The 21,378-nt window shown below is 39.4% G+C and overlaps 1 protein-coding gene across 3 annotated transcripts in view; it reads left to right on the plus strand.

The window, feature by feature from the left end:
• The window catches only part of SGCG (sarcoglycan gamma), a 97,247-nt gene that overhangs the window by 66,027 nt on the left and 9,842 nt on the right, over nt 1–21,378 (plus strand). For all 3 annotated transcript variants that reach the window (XM_045377613.2, XM_045377611.2, XM_005585473.4), the window contains exon 5: nt 9,384–9,503. In XM_045377613.2, the coding sequence (XP_045233548.2) occupies nt 9,384–9,503 (120 nt within the window). The remainder of the gene's footprint in view (nt 1–9,383; nt 9,504–21,378) is intronic.

The raw sequence follows: 21,378 nt of genomic DNA on the forward strand, positions 1-21,378 counted from the left end.
ATTAAGTTACTCAAGGAACTACAAGAAAAAAGTGAAAACTAACATGAAAACTTTTTTTATTATTATTATGCTTTAAGTTCTAGGGTACATGTGCAAAACATGCAGGTTTGTTACATATGTATACATGTGCCATGTTGGTGTGCTGCACCGATTAGTCATTTACATTAGGTATATCTCCTAATGCTATCCCTTGCCCATCCCCCCACCCCACAACAGGCCCTGGTGTGTGATGTTCCCCTTCCTGTGTCCAAGTGTTCTCATTGTTCAATTCCCACCTAGGAGTGAGAATATGCTGTGTTTGGTTTTCTGTCCTTGCGATAGTTTGCTCAGAATGATGGTTTCTAGCTTCATCCATGTCCCTACAAAGGACATGAACTCATCCTTTTTTATGGCTGCACAGTATTCCATGGTGTATATGTGCCACATTTTCTTAATCCAGTCATATCATTGATGGACATTTGGGTTGGTTCCAAGTCTTTGCTATTGTGAATAGTGCTGCAATAAACATACGTGTGCATGTGTCTTTATAGCAGCATGATTTATAATCCTTTGGGTATATACCCAGTAATGGGATTGCTGGGTCAAATGAAATTTCTAGTTCTAGATCCTTGAGGAATTGCCACACTGTCTTCCACAATGGTTGAACTAGTTTACACTCCTACCAACAGTGTAAAAGTGTTCGTATTTCTCCAAATACTCTCTAGCACCTGTTGTTTCCTGACTTTTTAATGATCACCATTCTAACTGGTGTGAGATAGTATCTCTTTGTGTTTTGATTTGCATTTCTCTGATGACCAGTGATGAGCATTTTTTCATGTGTCTGTTGACTGCATAAATGTCTTCTTCTGAGAAGTGTCTGTTCACATCCTTTGCCCACGTTTTGATGGGGTTGTTTGATTTTTTTCTTAAAAATTTGTTTAAGTTCTTTGTAGATTCTGGATATTAGCCCTTTGTGAGATGGGTAGATTGCAAAAATTTTCTCCCATTCTGTAGGTTGCCTGTTCACTCTGATGGTAATTTCTTTTGCTGTGCAGAAGCTCTTTAGTTTAATTAGATCCCATTTGTCAATTTTGGCTTTGGTTGCCATTGCTTTTGGTGTTTTAGTCATGAAGTCCTTGCCCATGCCTATGTCCTGAATGGTATTGCCTAGGTTTTCTTCTAGGGTTTTTATGGTTTAGGTCTAACATTTAAGTCTTTAATCCTTCTTGAATTAATTTTTGTATAAGGTGGAAGGAAGAGATCCAGTTTCAGCTTTCTACATATGGCTAGCCAGTTTTCCTAGCACCATTTTTTAAATAGGGAATCCTCTCCCCATTGCTTGTTTTTGTCAGCTTTGTCAAAGATCAGATGGCTGTAGATGTGTGGCATTATTTCTGAGGCCTCTGTTCTGTTCCATTGGTCTATGTATCTGTTTTGGTACCAGTACCATGCTGTTTTGGTTACTGTAGCCTTGTAGTATAGTTTGAAGTCAGGTAGTATGATGCCTCCAACTTTGTTCTTTTGGCTTAGGATTGTCTTAGCAATGCAGGCTCTTTTTTGGTTCTGTATGAATTTTAAAGTAGTTTTTTCCAATTCTGTGAAGAAAGTCATTGGTGGTTTGATGGGGATGGCACTGAATGTATAAATTACCTTGGGCAGTACAGCCATTTTCACAATATTGATTCTTCCTATCCATGAGCATGGAATGTTCTTCTATTTGTTTCTGTCCTCTTTTATTTCATTGAGCAGTGGTTTGTAGTTCTCCTTGAAGAGGTCCTTCACCTCCCTTGTAAGTTGTATTCCTAGGTATTTTATTCTGTTTGTAGCAATTGTGAATGGGAGTTCACTCATTATTTGACTCTCTGTTATTGGTATATAGGAATGCTTGTGATTTTTGCACATTGAGTTTGTATCCTGAGACTTTGCTGAAGTTGCTTATCAGCTTAAGGAGATTTTGGGCTGAGACGATGGGGTTTTCTAAATATATACAATCATGTCATCTGCAAACAGGGGCAATTTGACTTCCTCTTTTCCTAATTGAATACCCTTTATTTCCTTCTCTTGCCTGATTGCCCTGGCCAGAACTTCCAACACTATGTTGAATAGGAGTGGTGAGACAGGGCATCCCTGTCTTGTGCCAGTTTTCAAAAGGAATGCTTCCAGTTTTTGCCCATTCAGTATGATATTGGCTGTGGGTTTGTCATAAATAGCTCTTATTATTTTGAGATGCGCCCCATCAATGCCTAGTTTATAGAGAGTTTTTAGCATGAATGGCTGTTGAATTTTCTCAGAGGCCTTTTCTGCATCTGTTGAGATAATCATGTGGTTTTTGTCTTTGGTTCTGTTTATGTAATGGATTACATTTATTGATTTGCATATGTTGAACCAGCCTTGCATCCCAGGGATGAAGCCAACTAGATCATGGTGGATAAGCTTTTTGATGTGCTGCTGGATTCGGTTTGCCAGTATTTTATTGAGGATTTTCGCATTGATGTTCATCAGGGATATTGGTCTAAAATTCTCTTTTTTTGTTGTGTCTCTGCCAGGCTTTGGTATCAGGATGATGTTGGCCTCATAAAATGAGTTAGAGAGGATTCCCTCTTTTTCTGTTGATTGAGATAGTTTCAGAGGGAATGGTACCAGCTCCTCTTTGTACCTCTGGTAGAATTTGACTATGAATCCATCTGGTCCTGGACTTTTTTTGGTTGGTAGGCTATTAATTATTGTTTAATTTCAGAGCCTGTTATTGGTCTATTCAGGGATTCAACTTCTTCCTATTTTAGTCCTGAGAGGGTATATGTGGCCAGGAAATATCCATTTCTTCTAGATTTTCTAGTTTATTTGCGTAGAGGTTGTTTATAGTATTCTCTGATGATAGTTTGTATTTCTGTGGGATCGGTGGTGATACCCCCTTTATCAGTTTTTATTGTGTCTATTTGATTCTTCTCTCTTCTTCTTTATTAGTGTTGCTAGTGGACTATCAATTTTGTTGATCTTTTCAAAAAAGCAGCTCCTAGATTCATTGAATTTTTGACGGATTTTTTGTGTCTCTATCTCCTTCAGTTCTGCTCTGATTTAGTTATTTCTTGTCTTCTGCTACCTTTTGACTTTGTTTGCTCTTGCTTCTCTAGTTCTTTTAATTGTGATGTTAGGGTGTCAGTTTTAGATCTTTCCTGCTTTCTCTTGTGGGCATTTAGTGCTATAAATTTCCCACTACACACTGCTTTAAATGTGTCCCAGAGATTCTGGTACATTGTATCTTTGTTCTCATTGGTTTCAAATAACTTATTTATTTCTACCTTCATTTCATTATTTACCCAGTAGTCATTCAGGAGCAGGTTGTTCAGTTTCCATGTAGTTGTGCAGTTTTGAGTGAGTTTCTTAGTCCTAAGTTCTAATTTGATTGCACTGTGGTCTGAGAGACAGTTTGTTGTGATTTCCATTCTTTTACATTTGCTGGGGAGTGCTTTACTTCCAACTATGTAGTCAATTTTGGAATAAGTGCGATGTGGTGCTGAGAAGAATGTATATTCTGTTGATTTGGGGTGGAGAGTTCTGTAGTTGTCTATTAGGTCAGCTTGCTGCAGAGCTGAGTTCAAGTCCTGGATATCTTTGTTAACTTTCTGTCTCATTGATCTGTCTAATATTGACAGTGGGGTGTTAAAGTCTCCCATTATTATTGTGTGGGTGTCTAAGTCTCTTTGTAAGTCTCTAAGGACTTGCTTTATGAATCTGGGTGCTCCTGTATTGGGTCCTCACATCTTTTATTTTTGTTTCATGCATGTTGTTTCTGTGATATTTGGGAGATAGATATTTGTAAATACTTTGTTTTGTGGGTTATAATTTTAGCATTAAATTTTTTTTGTCATATTTAACGCTTTTGACTTGAATTCCACCTTGTCTGATATCAGGATTTTTATCCCAGCTCATTAGTATTCATTTCCTGCATTACTTTTGTCCATTCCTTAAGTGGCTTCTCTCTAAGTCTCCTCATCCGTCCTTCCCATGGCTTTTGCTTACCATAACGCCTGTGATGGAGCAGGCGTGTGAGAAGTTGTAGTCCTGGCACTTGTTAATTTTTCTCCCTCAACTCACAGTTCTGCCTTTAAGTAATGCAAGGGTTTGGTTTGTGTGTGTGTGTGTGTGTGTTTGTTTTTATTTATTTATTTATTTATTTATTTTATTTTATTTTATTTATTTATTTTTTTTTTTGAGACGGAGTCTCGCTCTGTCGCCCAGGCTGGAGTGCAGTGGTGAGATCTTGGCTCACTGCAAGCTCCACCTCCCGGGTTCCCGCCATTCTCCTGCCTCAGCCTCCTGAGTAGCTGGGACTACAGGTGCCACCACCACGCCCGGCTAATTTTTTGTATTTTTAGTAGAGATGGGGTTTCACTGTGTTAACCAGGATGGTCTCGATCTCCTGACCTCATGATCCGCCCGCCTCAGCCTCCCAAAGTGCTGGGATTATAGGCGTGAGCCACCACGCCTGGTTTGTGTGGAATTTTTATAGATGTGAAGCTACTCCTTAGAGTTTGGGGATGACCTTTTGGGAAACTGATTACTATATAGCCAGCGTGGTCATCAGCCACCCAGAAGTCCATCCTTTTCCAATTTAATCTATGAAATTTTTAAAAATCATAGCATTATTTTCATGGCTATGTAATATTTCAAGGAATATATGTAAAATAATTTGATTCACTAATTGGAATTAGATTTTTTTCAATTCAGTTAATGCCACAATTCATAATTCAGGCTACCCTTTTACATGTAATAGGTTATACAATAAATATTTGTTAAATAAGTGAAGGGAGGAATGAATAAAAGATTGTGTAGGATGGGATGGGCTGATAAACCAGTTGGCAGGTAGGATAGTGTTCTAATGGTTGGATTTTATATATATATTTATATGTATATAATTTATTATATATAGATATATTTATATATAATTATATAAATATTATATATGTTATTTATATATATTCACTATATATATATACACACACACACACACATATATATAGTGAAATGAGGAGGTTAACCTTTACAATGATTATTACAGTCAGGGTTTCCAGATGGCAGAAGATTGGTTAAAAGTGATCATCTGGCCGGGCGCAGTGGCTCATGCCTGTAATCCCAGCACTTCGGGAGGCAGAGGCGGGCGGATCATTTGAGGCCAGGAGTTCAAGACTAGCCTGGGCAACATAGCAAAATCCCATCTTTACTGAAAATACAAAAGTCAACCAGGTGCCTGTAATCCCAGCTATTCGGGAGGCTAAGGCAGGAGAATCGCTTGAACCCGGCAGGCAGAGGTTGCAGTGAGCTGAGATCACACCACTGCACTCCAGCTTGGGCAACAGACTGAGACCCTGTCTTTAAAAAAAAAAAAAAAAAAAAAAAAAAAAAGATCATTTTACAGCATTTTTGGAAAGCTATGTCAGTTTTGCTTATAATTATCAGGGACATTTACTAGAAATAACCTAAGTTTCACTGGCATAGCATAACTAGCTTTGTTTGCTCAGGGACTTCTCAAGCCTCGTCTCTTATTTTATCTCATTTTATTTTATTTAACACAAGTAAAGGTCATTAGTGCCAGGCATATGAAGTGGAACTGTATAATACAAGATTATGCCACAAAAGTAGTAGCGCTAACAAGCACAGCTTTGTGCTTCCAGCCCAGTCCTTTCTCTGTGATACCATATTTGCACCAGCAGAATATATGTTTCCTTTTTTTAAAGGACTTTGTGATATTTGTTTCTAAATTATTTTATTTTAAATTAAAGATATCCTAAGGAACAAAAGAAGGTTGCTGATGAGACACATTATATGTAAGGGAGAATTTGATGGTATTTTCACCAGAAAAACCCTTAAGCTAATTTCCCAAACTTAATTAATCAGATCACAAAACCATTAACTTTTTCTCTTTGTACCAAAGCCTTTCATTAAAAATGGGACTGTACAGATAGCTCTTTTCTTATCAACAAGGTAGAATTTAAATTTTATTTCTTAAAGACCTCTACTGCAAAAGACAATTACATCCTCAGCTTTAATCAGTGTCCAACTAGGTTAAAGAAACTGCTAGAATATTAATAAAAGTTAGAAAATTAATTACAAACTCCATAACTATTGAAGAACAGTACAGTTTTCTCTGAAGTGGAAAGCGTATTTAAATTTAAACATGCAGTGTCTATTTTTAATAAAATGGAGATGGGATTTTATTCGCCGCTATGCCTTTGCTCAAATAGTTTCCTTTACCTGGAGATCCCTGTTCTTCCTTCAACAGGGAAGCATGAACTCTTCCTTTTTTGTTTTTTGAGACAGTGTCTCGCTCTGTCACCCAGACTGGAGTGCAGTGGCCCGATCTCAGCTCATTGCAACCTTCACCTCCTGGGTTCAAGCAATTCTCCTGCCTCAGCCTCCCCAGTAGCTGGGACTACAGGCACACGCCGCCACACCCAGCTAATTTTTATATTTTCAGTAGAAACAGGGTTTCACTGTGTTGCCCAGGTTGGTCGCGAACTCCTGAGCTCAGGCAATCTGCCCGCCTTGGCTTCCCAAAGTGCTGAGATTACAGGGGTGAGCCACTGCGCCCAGCAGGAAGCATGAACTCCTTCTTCCAAGTCAGTTCAGGCATCGCGTCTCTGGACGCTACTCTTAGCCTGGATGGATGGACCATGAATTCCTAGTCAAGACTCTGTCATGCTTGCATCCTAATACTTAGCAAGTTGTCCTGAAACCAGGCTTACATGCTTTTCTTTTTAGTGAACCACAGAATCCTCTGCGCTGGGAGCTATATCTCACTCATTTGCACATTGTCAATGCTTAGCACAGAACCTTGTACATAAAAAGCATGCAATAGATTTGTTTTTTTGGTTTTTTTTGTTTGTTTGTTTGTTTTTTGAGACGAAGTCTCGCTCTGTCACCCAGGCTGGAGTGCAGTGGCCGGATCTCAGCTCACTGCAAGCTCCTCCTCTCGGGTTCACGCCATTCTCCTGCCTCAGCCTCCTGAGTAGCTGGGACTACAGGCACCTGCCACTTCGCCCGGCTAGTTTTTTGTATTTTTTAGTAGAGACGGGGTTTCACCGTATTAGCCAGGATGGTCTCGATCTCCTGACCTCATGATCCGCCCGTCTCGGCCTCCCAAAGTGCTGGGATTACAGGCTTGAGCCACCGCGCCCGGCCAATAGATTTGTACTGAATGGAACCATTCACTTTCCTGCATTTTATTTGATTTGAGTAACAATTTATGTGTATTTGCTGCACAGACTTACTATGAAACTAAACTTATTCACTGAATATTTTATCGATGTAATAACTACAGAAAAAAAAATTGTCACTTAGTTCAACCCCTTATACTTAATAAGGCCTCTTAGAATTGTAAGATGAACCTCTAGTGAGCAAAACAATGAACTCTTACTGGATTAATTATTCCAATTATTTCTCAATTTTAAAGTCAGGTAACTTGGTAGTCACCATTAAATGCAAATCGGTATTTATATAATAAATACACAGGCATATCAGTGACCCAGAAGAGATAAACAGGAACTCTGAGTCTCAGATTGGGGAAAATAACATACAAATACCAAAAAATAAAGTGAAATTTTTGTTTTTTAAAAAAAGGAGATATAACGTAGAGAAAAAAGTCAACTTTATAACCGGCACTCTTGCCAAAAATATTTATTTATTTAAATAAAGACTCACTGGAGGGTTTTAAATACAAATTAATAAAATTAAGAACACTTGGATGAGCATGTCCAAAACTGATCAATGCATTAATAGAAAGGCTTTACTTAATTTCTACCAGGTATCCAAAAATTTTTTTGAGAACTGTTAGGGTCAGAGGAACACACACACAAAAAATTATAAGATATGACTTATTTTCTCAACTTCTTTTTTTTTTTTTTGAGAGGTAGTCTTGCTCTGTCACCCAGGCTGGACTGCAGTGGTGCGATCTCAGCTTACTTCAGCCTCCACCTTCCGGATTCCAGCAATTCTTCTGCCTCAGCCTCCTTACATAGCTGGGATTACAGGCATGCACCACCATGCCCATCTACTTTTTGTATTTTTAGTAGAGATGGGGTTTCTCCATGTCGGCCAGGTTGGTCTCAAACTCCTGACCTCAGGTGATCTGCTCGCCTTGGCCTGACAAACTGCTAGGACTACTGGTGTGAGCCACTGTGTCCAGCCTCAACTTAGAGATAAGAATATAGGCTGGATGTGGTGGTTCACACCTGTAATCCTAGCACTTTGGGAGGCCGAGGTGGGCGGATCACCTGAGGTCAGGAGTTTGACACCAACCTTGCCAACATGGTAAAATCCCATTTCTACTAAAAATACAAAATTAGCCGGGTGTGGTGGCACATGCCTGTAATCCCAGCTACTCTGGAGGCTGAGGCAGGAGAATCACTTGAACTTGGGAAGCGGACGTTGCAGCCAGCAGAGATCGTGCCATTGTACTCCAGCCTGGGTGACATGAGCGAAACTCTGCCTCAAAAAAAAAAAAAAAAAAGAAGAATGTAAAGCTAACATAAACAAATTGAGGAACTCATAGTTTCTTAAGTAGATGATGAAGGCTGTACTCTAGGGAGATTAATCCATGAGGCCTGGGTTAGAAAGTTTGGAAGCATCAAAGAGGAATTGGGGAACACATGATGAGTGCCTGGGGTTGGTGTGTAGCTGAGTGAGTGGGAGGTGTGACCTCACCCTCATGTCTGGATGGCACAGGGTGAGTGAGCACCCACAGAACACCTGCTGAATAGATGAAAGAGCTGGAAGGCAGTGGGTCTAGAGCTCAGGTGAAGGGCATAAGCTTGGATACAAAAGTGAAACAGAAGGCATGGCAAAGTCAAAAATTTTTTAGGGGAAGGGCAAAAACAGGAAGGTGTTCTTCCACAGTGATGCTTGTTTTTCCCGTGGAGTAGAGGGTGAGCAGCTCTTCTGAGAATAATGGTAGAGAAAAAATTCAGGATACAACTCATCTTCTAGATTAACTTTGACCATTAAAGTGAGCCATTTGTAAGATGGTCTTTCACAAATCTCACATTTCGGAATGTGAGATTCTTAGGTGGTTAATAACCAAAAGAATACAAGTTTAACCACGAATAGGAGAACCATATTATTTTGGGCAAGTATTTAAAAATCTTAAGAAACTCTTAAATAATGTATTTATACATATATTGATATAGGTTAACATATGTTTGACATAAATTAATTTTAATAATATGATAAATTTAGACTTAAAAGTTGCAAAGTTTAATTACAGAATCAATCAGTACCACTAATGCTAACAAATACCAAATCTTTAGGTACTTGGTCTTGTTGGGTTGACATGGCATGTGTAAAAATAGAGGTTTTGACACTGCTTGTAGTGAACAGTTTATAATAAACTGTTTTAATTAATTCTTCAGGTCCCAAAATGGTAGAAGTCCAGAGTCAACAGTTTCAGATCAACTCCAACGACGGCAAGCCACTATTTACTGTAGATGAGAAGGAAGTTGTGGTTGGTACAGATAAACTTCGAGTAACTGGTATGTACTAATTCGAGAAAAACACAACATTCCATGGAGTACACATCTGCAAAAACACATTGTGCTATTGACAAGCTTATGTGGAATCTTTCAAGCAGATAAGAGAGCTTGAATGTATTGCATTTTCTCCATTGCAACTCTCTTGATGCTCTCCTAGAAGAACAAAATCCTTCCTGCAGATCTTGGCCCACCCTTCTTCCACCACAGTTTTACTCTTTGTCTCTTTCTTTCTTTCGTTCTTTCTTTCATTCTTCCTTTCTTTCTTTCCGTCGTTCTCTCTTTCTTTCTTTCTCTCTTTCTTTTTCTTTTGTTTTTTTTTTTGTTTTTTTTTTTTGTTTAGACAGAGTCTCGCTCTGTTGCCCAGGCTGGAATGCAGTAGCCCAATCTTGGCTCACTGCAACCTCCGCCTCCCAGGTTCAAGCGATTTTCCTGCCTCAGCCTCCTGAGTAGCTGGGACTACAGGCACCCACCACCACGCCTGGCTAATTTTTGTATTTTTAGTAGAGGCAGGGTTTCTCCATGCTGGCCAGGCTGGTCTCAAACTCCTGACCTCAAATGATTCACCCACCTCGGCCTCCCAAAATGCTGGGATTAGAGGTGTGAGCCACAGCGCCCTGCCACCCTTTGTCTTTTTCTAACTAGAGTAACCCACAGACTTATCAAATGTCACTGTTATCTGTGCAGTTCAAGTATCTGTTTCCCAAGTTTCTTTTATTCTCATCATATCATGTACTTGAATTCCTCATATTTCTACAAAAAAGTTCTCTTTTTGAACTAAAAGTTGAATACCGGTCTCATAGGACTCATTTTTAAGACTGAGAAGAGACCATTTTATGAAAAAAATTTTTCGGAACATACTCTAAATTCACTTGCTAAAGACAAGAAGACATAAGCAGACACTTGTTAAATCTATCGCAGTGCCTTTCTGTACTACTGTGAAAACCAATAGCGATGTTATTGTCTCACACAATCCTATCAATACTCCCAAATGAAAAACAAATAATATTTCCTGGTCAAGGAAGTAGACTCCACCCTATTACCGGCCCTAACAAATCATAACCTAATGTTGCATACTCTAAGACAGTAATGTATCTGGTTTTGTTACTAAAATGAAAGACACTAGGGCATTTAGTTAAAGGAAATTGGTCATTGTCCAACAAAGCACCTTGAGCATCAGAAATGCACTGTTGCGTACGATAAAGAATATGGGCTGGGTAGACCAGGATTCAGTTCCTACCTCTGCAATTACTAGCTGCATAATTTCAAGTAAGTTAATTTTTGTTTTCTGTTTCCTGACTTCTAAAAGTGAGTTGATAATGTCAACTGTACTATCATTGCTGGGTTAAGTGGATCAAGTATGCAAAGGACAGCAGAGTTCTTGGTAGAGTATCATTGCACTGCAGGGCAGTACAATCTGCAGGGAAAACAGTCTAACAGCTTAGATCGCTTCAAACCAAAGCCTTCCTACACAGAGAATCAGCAAAATGAACTTTTCCTTAGCCCAGGACTCCTTCTGGGCCATGACATCAATTAGAGGAACAGATGAGAAAAATTGATAAGCAACTGTATTGTTTATTAACTGTATGCATGCGTCAGAACCATCCAGAGGGTTTGTTTAAAATATACTGCCGGGGGCCAGGCACAATGGTTCACACCTGTAATCCAAGCACTTTGGGAGGCTGAGGTAGGTGGATCGCTTGAGCCCAGGAGTTTAAGACCAGCCTGAACAACATGGTGAAACCCCATCTCTACAAAAGAAAAAATAGAAAAATTAGCCAGGCACAGTGATGTGTGCCTGTGGTCCCAGCTACTTGGGAGGCTGAGGTGGGAGGATCACCTGAGCCTGGAAGGCAGAGGTTGCAGTGAGCTGAGATTGAGCCACTGTACTCCAGCCTGGGCGACAGAGTGAGACCATATCTCAATAACAATAATAATAATAATAGTGCTGGCCCTCATCCCCAGAGCTTCTGATTCAGCAGGTCTGGAATGTGACTTGAGAATCTGTGTTTCTAGGAAGTCCCCAGGTGCTGCTGCTGCCACAGCTCTGGGGACCACACTTTGAGAACCACTGCCCTGGACTAACGTGAACCAGCAGGAGAAACAGCAGGTCAGCAATATGTCAATGCTCTCTGTAGAACAGCAGTTCCCCAACCATTTTGGCACCAGGGACTGGTTTCATGGAAGAAAATGTTTTCACAGTGTGGGAGATGGTTTTGGGATGAAACGACTCCACCTCAGATCATCAGGTATTAGATTCTCATCAGGAGCACGCAACCTAGATCCCTCACATGCACAGTTCACAGCAGGGTACGCCCTCCTGTGAGAATCTAATGCCTCCACTGATCTGATAGGAGGCGGAGCTCAGGCGGTAATGCTCGCTGGCCCGCTGCTCACCTCCTGCTGTGAGGTCCAGTTCCTAACAGGCCACAGACCAGGACCCGTCTATGGCCCAGGGATCTAGAGTCCCTGCTCTAGAACATGCATTCAAGTTGTCCTTTCAAAAGACAAGTTATAATCTTCTATTTCATAATTGTTTTTGCCTGAGGCACAGTTTTCTCCCAAACTCCTCCTCTGCAGTGCAGCTAAGCAAAATATACCCCACCTCTAATGACTCTACGCTTTCCTTGTTATTTTGGTGTTGCAAACATTTCTAGTTCTTATTGCCAGAGACACCATGAACTGAGAGTGTACAAACGGTACAATTTTGAGCAAACCATAATTCTTCTCAATTTTCCAATATGTTATTGGCTTCCTTACATTTTGTAATGAAAGAAACTAAGAGATTCCACAGTTTTGATGTTTCCCTTCTTGTTTTGTCTCTATCCAAGGTCTGACTCTCTAACCATTGTCTACGGCAGACTTTGTCGATCTTAACACTTTTTTTTTTTTTTTTTTAAACTTTAAGTTCACAGGTACAAGTGTAGGTTTATTACATAGGTAACTTGTGTCATGGGGGTTTGTTGTACAGATTATTTCATCACCCACGTATTAACCCAGGTTATTAGTTATTTTTGCTGTTCCTCTCCCTCCTCCCATCCTCCACCCTCCAATAGGCCTCAGTGTCTGTTGTTCTCCTCTATGTGTCCACATGTTCTCATCATTTAGCTCCCACTTATAGGTGAGAACATGCAGAATTTGGTTTTCTGTTCCTGTCTTAGTTTGCTAAGGATAATAGTCTCCAGCTCCATCCATGTCCCTAGAAGGGCGTGCATGATCACATTCTTTTTAATGTCTGCATAGTATTCCACATTTTCTTTATCCAGTCTGTCACTGATGGGCATTTAGGGTGATTCTATGTCTTTGCTATTGAACCTTAGCATTGTTAACATTTTGGGCTGGATAATGTTTTTGATGGAGATTGGGGGAGACTGTCCTGTGCGTTGCGGGATGTTTAGCGGCATCCTTAGCCATTTAGTGGCATCCTTAGCCTCACTAGGTGCTAGTAGCATTCCCACCCCACCAGTTGTGACAACCAAAAATCTCTCCCAACATGGCCAAAGTTCCCCATTATTGGGGGAGGGGGAGTAAAATCTCCCCCAATTTAGAAGCACTTAAATTTATACTGTTTCTCTGGAATTAGCATTTACATAGCATTTGCTGTGTGTCAGTGACTAACCTAAAAGCCTCCAGTACAAAATAATTCAGACATGCTTCCTTTTACATGATGCTTATACTTTGGCTGGGGAGGTGGAAACACAAATTAATTTGTTGGATACAATCAGTTAAGGACACTAAAAGATGTTTGAGCAAAAGCCTACAGGAGCAGCCCAGAGAAAAGGATTCATTCTGCTGGGTATGATGCGTGGAAAGAGAGGCAGAATAGGTCACCAGTGATTTCTCCAGGAAAGAGACATTTGAGCTGGTCCTAGAAAGATGGGTAGGAGTTTATCAGGAAGAAAACATAAGGATTAGCATTCTACACAGACTGTACTCATGAACAGATATTAATGGACAATTGCTGAAAATAACAATGGGTAACTTTTTTTTATACTTTAAGTTCTGGGATATTTGTGCAGAACGTGCAGGTTTGTTACATAGGTATACACATGCCATGGTGGTTTGCAGCACCCATCAACCCGTAATCTACATTAGGTATTTCTCCTAATGCTGTCCCTTTCCTAGCCCCCCGCTCCCCAACAGACCCCAGTGTGTGATGTTCCCCTCCCTGTGTCCATGTGTTCTCATTGCTCAACTCCCACTAATGAGTGAGAACATGCAGTGTTTGGTTTTCTGTTCCTTTGTTAGTTTGCTGAGAATGGTGGTTTCCAGCTTCATCCATGTCCCTGCGAAGGACATGAACTCATCTTTTTTATGGCTGTATAGTATTCCATGGTATATATGTGTCACATTTTCTTTATCCAATCTATCATTGATGGGCATTCGGGTTGATTCCAAGACTTTGCTATTGTGAATAGTGCCACAATAAACATATGTGTGCATGGGTCTTTATAGTAGAATGATTTATAATCCTTTGGGATTATAAATCAGTGATGGGATTGCTGGGTCAAATGGTATTTCTGGTTCTAGGTCCCTGAGGAATTGCCACACTGTCTTCCACAATGGTTGAACTAATTTACACTCCCACCAACAGTGTAAAAGTGTTCCTATTTCTCCACATGCTCTCCAGCATCTGTTGTTTCCTGACTTTTTAATAATTGCCGTTCTAACTGGTGTGAGATGGTATCTCATTGTGGTTTTGATTTGCATTTCTCTAATGACCAGTGATGATGAGTTTTTTTTTTTCATATGTTTGTTGTCTGCATAAATGTCTTCTTTTGAGAAGTGTCTGTTCATATCCTTTGCCCACTTTTTGATGGGGTTGTTGTTTTCTTGTAAATTTGTTTAAGTTCCTTGTAGATTCTGGATATGACCTCTTTGTCATAAATCTACTTGGATTGACTCCAAGTAGCCTTTGGAGTTTCTCAGGTCAGCAAAAGCAACAGCAATTGACAGCCAAGGAAAGAGCAGTGGTAGGAAAAGAGACAGCGGCCTCACTCTGAGGACTGGAAAGAAAACCCAATTCTTTGCTTCTTTTCTCCGCTCTCGTCACTTGCACAGCAGCCCATAGCTCTGATGAAAGGGGAAAGTAAAGTCGCGCTCTCCTTAAGACGGTGCACTCGAAACTCCTGGCTGCACCAAGTCCCAATCCTGACTCGAATTGCCATTCTTTGAGTAATTAAGACAATTGCTATTGCTGTTGTTTTAATGACTCAAATAAGCTAAAACCTCTCTTTAATTCTTAAATAGCTTCCATTTAGACTTTAGTCAACTAGGCTACTGAATAATAGTTTTTAAGTGAAATTTATGGAAGCGATTACACAATTTCATCAGTTCAGTCTGAAATGGATTTAGGCCTTTGAGCAGGCGCATCTTCCTTCCCCACAAAATTAGCCACCAAGTGGCCAAAGTTAACGTTTCTTTTATTAACCCAAATTACAGAACATACCATTGGAATAACATCACAACGTTGTCTTCAAAAAACTATTCTACACCATTGCCAGAACTGACTTCTGCTAGATGACAAATTGTTAGTTTGGCCACTGTAAGTGTATTTTAGCTCCCTGGCAACAATTTGCTAGGCTTGGTCCGTTTCCCAATATTATCTTTAAAAACAGAGTTCTTTAATAGGATCCATTTCCCACCACTAATGAGAAAAAGTAAGATCTAGCAACAATCCCAATTCTTCATGCCTTCTGTGCAGCTAAGCAAGATCACATAAAGTCAAAAGTGATAGTGTAGAAATGCTAGAGTCACCCATAATTATAGCCAGTGACAAAAATGGACCTGGAGAACGTGTTCAGCCACTGAAGAAGTGAAAATAAACAAGGATGTTAAGTCGAAAAAGACGTGAAGACCGATATCTGGAAGGTGCTTTTAGGAGCACCATATCCTTCAAACACATACCCAAGGGCACAGAACACTGTCTGATGCAGCGCTGCACGCGCGGTCAGTGCTGTGCTGCAGTCAATGGTATTTCAGCTGAAAGGAACAAGAGTCCCAATTAAAACAGGCTTAAACTGCAAATCTCACATAGGAAGGCTGGGGAAAGGGTAACCCCAGGTTGTTGATTAATTTAGTAGCCAAGTAATATTTCTCTACCTTTTCTTCTCTGCAAGTATGTTGATATTTCCCTTTTTGGTTGCAAAATGATTCCATCAATTGCGACATCACTTGCTGCTGCAAAGACTTCTCTCAACATCTGTCTCTAAGAGGACCTCAGTGATTTGGCATCTCAAGTGACTCTCCCAGCTGAAATTTTTCTCATATTAAATTATTTGAATTTCTTTTGTATGTGGCATTTGGCTGGATTTATTTTTTGTAACATAATTTATTTTGATATTTAATGTGGAATTTAAAACATTCACATTCATTGTGATAACTGCTGTGTTTGGCTTATCTATGCCATATTATTTCATGATTTTTATTTTTAATCTTACCAAGTTTGAGTCTGAAAAAAGCCTGGTGTAAAGGGAGATAGAGTGGGACCAGATTATGCAGGGATTTGCTGGCCATTATAAGAAGTTAGGATTTGTTTTAATTCAATGGGGAGGCATGGAATTGTTTTGAACAGCGTACTCCTGGATTCATTATACATCTTAAGATCAATCCAACCATTACAAGGGAGGTTGGAGGAAAGAATGGAAGCAGTAAGACCAGTTAGGAGGACGTCAATTGTAGTACAGGTACTCAGTGAATGTGACCTGGATTGGGTGGCAGCAATGGTCAGAGAGGGAAGTGAATTACTCCAATTTAAGATCTGACAGCTACAGCCTTGCCCATGAATCGCATGTACGGCAGGCATCCAAGAGGACACTCAATGATAATATTTGCTTTGGGTGACGGCATTACTCTCTGGGTAATGGAGAGGCTTGAGGAGGAGGAGAATTCATTTGCAGGGCAGACAGCATCAACAGTTAATATTTTAGACACGTAAACTGAAGATCATCTGGGAAAACTGCCAAGTGCATATGTCATGTCAGCTATTGGGCGTGTGAGTTAGCTACTGCTCAGAGCAGAAGTCCAGACTAGAGATAAATGTGGGCGTCATCAACCAACTGAGCTCCGAAAAATGCCAACGGTAGAGGCCAAATAAAGGCAGAGCAGCCACCAAAGGAGAATAAGGGACAGGCAATGCGGTGGGAGGGATATTACAATAATCATTTTTCTGGTGTCAAGAGAGACTATTTTCTCAGAATTTGGACCCAGGAGAGATGACAGAAATTGTCACTGGATTTATTATTATGGAAGCCGTTGCAATCTTAAGGAGAGCATTTTTCACTGCAGTAATAAAAGCAAAAGGCAGGTTGAAGTGATTACAAAGTGAATAGGATGGGAGGCAGTAGAGGCATTATGTGGGGACATTAAGCGGAAGTTTGCCTGAAGAAGAGAAATGGAATTTTTTTGACATCACTTGAAAAGCCCATATCAGTCCATAAATGCTCGATGAATGCGTAGAATAAATCTTAACAGTTATCAGTGTTGATACAAAAATGAATGCATACTGAGACACATAACATATTACTGTTTGAACAGAAGTATTAATATTGAATTCTATGTATTTCTATAACTGAAGGAACCTAGAAACTCAAAGAATGTAGCAACTTAGAGTAATTTGCCATTCAGTTGCTGAGCTCTGTCCAAGAGTGTCATGATTGCTGGGCTCTGTACCGTGAACTTTCCAACTGCCTTCATGACCATCTCAGTCCATCTTGCACCACAGTCTTACTACGGATCTTCATGTGAGCATCATTCATCATACAATGCTCTAGAATCCAGAAGGGAAGAATGGTGTTGAGTACTACTGCTTCACAGTAGAAACGGACATGTCTGATCTCAATGACATGTCCATGTCTAATCTCAATGACATATTCTAAAAATAAAAAAGTTAACATTATTAGACTAGGCTTTCCTTTATTTTCCTTTTTATTTGTAATTTCCTATATAAATAATGCATATTATACAGGGTCATTTTAATGCATGATTTATATAATGATATTTTATAGTAGAACTTTTTTCCTGTCTAAAATTTTAGATTATAGGACTTCAAATAATATGTTTTATTTTCCACAAAGAAGAGGTATTACACCAATTATATTTCTTATATCATCTTGGTTGTGAATATTTAAATGAATGCAAACGTAAAGAAAATGCAATTAAATTGAAGATCAACAACCATTTCCTGAGAATCATTTTATGAAACCATTTAGGAAAATTCATTTTATTATATGCAAATAGGTTCCGAGGAGTATTTAACTTTGAGGCTGAATAGTAATGATATAATCAAGAGCATATAATTTGGGCATTTATCATTTCAATGTAGAGAAACTGCTGCTCTTATTTAAAGATAATACATATCAGTTTATAGATTTTCTATCTCCCTATAAGTACATTACCATAATCATATGTCGATATAATATCACTAATTACAGTTACATTAGAAGGTAAGTAATTGGCACGCATTTAAAAACTAATTACCGAGTTTTACTGCCCTGTAAAATAGTGCCACTGAAACTCTTTGAATAAATTCAGCTATTGGGAAAGAGAATTGAAGCTGCTGTGAAAGTTGATTATATGAATTGGGTCATGTTGTCATACCCAAGCAAATCGAGGGGCTGGGGGAAAAGCACTCAGGGCACGTAGCACCTTTTTCAAGAACTGAATTTTTCTCAAGCCCAGCAGCTGAAATGGCCTGCTGTCACCCCAAGACCGGCGTTACCTAGTAAATGCTGAAACGACCTGCCGTGACACCAACAAGTGTTCTACCTGCTGCCCTCACTCGCCAATCAGAGCTCGCCAGCTCCCAGAAGCTTCTCTAGTGCCAATGAGCCTTCTTTCAAAACAATATATAACATTTCCTTCCTTTTTTTTTTTTTTTTTTTTTTGAGATGGAGTCTCACTTTCTTGCCCAGGCTAGAGTGCAATGGTACGATCTTGGCTCACCGCAACCTATGCCTCCCAGGTTCAAATGATTCTCATGCCTCAACCTCCTGAATAGCTGGGATTACAAGAGTGAGCCACCACACCTGGCTAATTTTTTTATTTTTAGTAGAGACGGGGTTTGATCATGTTGGCCAGGCTGGTTTCAAATTCCTGGCCTCAAGTGATCCACCCGCCTTGGCGTCCCAAAGTGCTGGGATTACTGGCGTGAGCCACTGCACCCGCCCACGTTTCTCTTTCTAATAAAACTCCCAACTTTTTCTTTGTTCTTTGGAGATATGCCCCAAATTGCAGTTCTGTGATTCCCCCAAAAATCATTTAGAGATTTATCTCTATATTTATTTTGACCCAACACTGTGCTCAAATAAAAATTGCCCATGAAAGTGGAATAGATTGCAGTCTTTAGTTTTGTTTTACAAGGGTATGTGTTATAGAAAGTAAAATGTGTTGACTTTTTTCTCATTCATAATATCATCTTGTTTATATAAAAATGGAGAAAATAATTACAGAAAATTTTATGCCCACATTCCTTTTGTTTCTATATCTTAGTTATGGAAAGAAATCATTATTTTTTGATGATTCATAAAGCTCATTCTAGGTTCGTGATAACAAAGCATTACTTAGGTTTCAAACAATGCTACATAAATCACACTAAATATACTTATATAAAACTAAGCATAGCTCTGCTTGTCTTCTTCAGAATTGACTTGAGGTGTATTAAAATTTACATTTTCTTTTATATTTTGCAAATCAGAAGAAGGAGGAAAGAAAAGGATAAAATGAATACATATTATTATACAGATTACTATGTTAAATTATTTTCCTCTGTATGCCAAGCAGGAAATGTTGTCAATACATCAACAAACCAGATATTGTGCTCTAAAATTTGACTGCACCATTTATTGTGGAAACGCCAGTGCTTGGTATAGCCTAACTTTACATAATGATCTCCATTATCATTTAGGTTTGCTTAAGTGGTATTTTAAGAAAATGTGACTTGTTACAGCATGTATGAGGATCTATTTCTCATCTGAGTTGAATTTACATAAATTATAATTTTCATGAAACATTAACCTTCACTTATGTGTGTTCCTTTATTTCAGTTGATTATAGTTTTTATGTAAATCATCCTACTAAATCCGTTTGTAATTTTAAAATTTCGCTTTGTTCTGATTTAAGTGTGTTTTGCTTTTGTGCCACAAGCTATTATTTCTTGGATAAGGGCTTTTTTCCAGTGTGGATTTTTATCATATCTTCATATTTAAATAAAATTACTAAGGAATAGTAATTACAATAACAAAGCTAATATAGCCAGTAATACTGTGGAGAAAATGTGAAGGTACTGTGAACTGTAGGACTGGCTGGGTGCGGTGGCTCACGCCTATAATCCCAGCACTTTAGGAAGGCTGAGGCGGACAGATCACCGGAGGTCAGGTGTTTGAGACCAGACTGGCCAACATGGTGAAACCCTGTCTCTATTAAAAATACAAAATATTAGCCGGGTGTGGTGGTGGACACGCATTGTCCCAGCTACTCAGGAGTCTGAGGCAGGAGAATTGCTTGAGCCTGGGAGGCGGAGATTGCAGTGAGTGGAGATCATGCCACTGCACTTCAGCCTAGGTGACAGAGTGAGACTCCGTCTTAAAAAAAAAAAAAATTAAAAAAAATTAGTAAGGGCTGCTCAAAAGATCTTTTGCCCAGGATGAGGATTTCTCAACACAGAGGCTGGGAAACCTTTACCCAGACAATTTTTCTTCAGTGTCCAATATTGAAACTAGTAAAAGAGTTGATTTAAAAATAAACATTTTAGTTGTTTCATTATAGAAGCTCCTCAACTTGCAGTGGCTTGCCTGCTACAAAGCCGTGGCAAGTCGGGGACCCTCTGTATTTCCTAAAGAGGAAAGTTCACAGCATGAGGATGACTCCTGAGATTCCTGTGGAACCACAAGGGAGAGAAAAAGGCTTTGCAAGCGGCAGCCACAGGCTCTTAAGCCAAGGCTAGGGCCTGAGCCAGGGGTGGGACCCTAGGCAGGGCAGGGCCCAAGATAGGCACGAGCAACCTGGGGAAGTCATGATGAGCATATGTACGCAATGTGGTGCTTGGTGCTGCTTATATCTGTGAATATGCCCATGAAATTCAAGAGGATATAGATTTAAATATAATGTGAAAGATACGTTTGTATTCCATGTAGAATTCGTTGCTTCCAGTGAATTGGACTATTTGTTTATTCCTGGACACTCAGCACATTTTCCTGCCCCTGGACTGCTGCTCTTTTCGAAATTCTTGCTCGCAATCTCCGTATGTTCATAAAAGTTTATTTATTTTAAAGTTCAGACCCACTTCACTTTCTTATATAGTCGTCCCTGATGCCTTAAAGTAATTCTTCCCCATTGATGACCCTCCAGATAATTTTGTTGCACTTCGCTACTGGCACATTACTTTCTATCACATATTGTTATTTATGTATGAAAACCCCTATAGTATATAGATTAAACATGTGGGCTCTGAATTCAAATTACAGCCTTGCCACTTCTCACCTGTGGAACCCTAGGCAAGTTAATTAACCTTTCTCTTCCTCAGCTTCCTCATGGGTACAATGGGAAAATATTACCTGCATTGTAGAGGTCTGAGTATTAAACAAGTTAGGATACATCAAAGAGCATGTCACTTTCACCTGTGTTTTTCTGCACCCCAGCTGACACAGGGCCTTGCATATAATTAGGTTCTCAGTCTCATGAAACAACTGGGAACATACTGATTCCTAGGGATTAGAAGGTTCATTTTAAATATTTAAAGCTTGTAATTTTTCTGTAAATATCCTGAGTGCCTTAGAAACAAGTAACACAAGATACAAGTTTTACACATAAAATCTAGAGAATTAGTTAAATTACTATTACCTAAAATATATGGATGTATGCAACTTTCAGAAGGACTTTT

This window comes from Macaca fascicularis, chromosome 17 (assembly GCF_037993035.2).
Source record: "Macaca fascicularis isolate 582-1 chromosome 17, T2T-MFA8v1.1".
Lineage (NCBI taxonomy): Eukaryota > Metazoa > Chordata > Mammalia > Primates > Cercopithecidae > Macaca > Macaca fascicularis.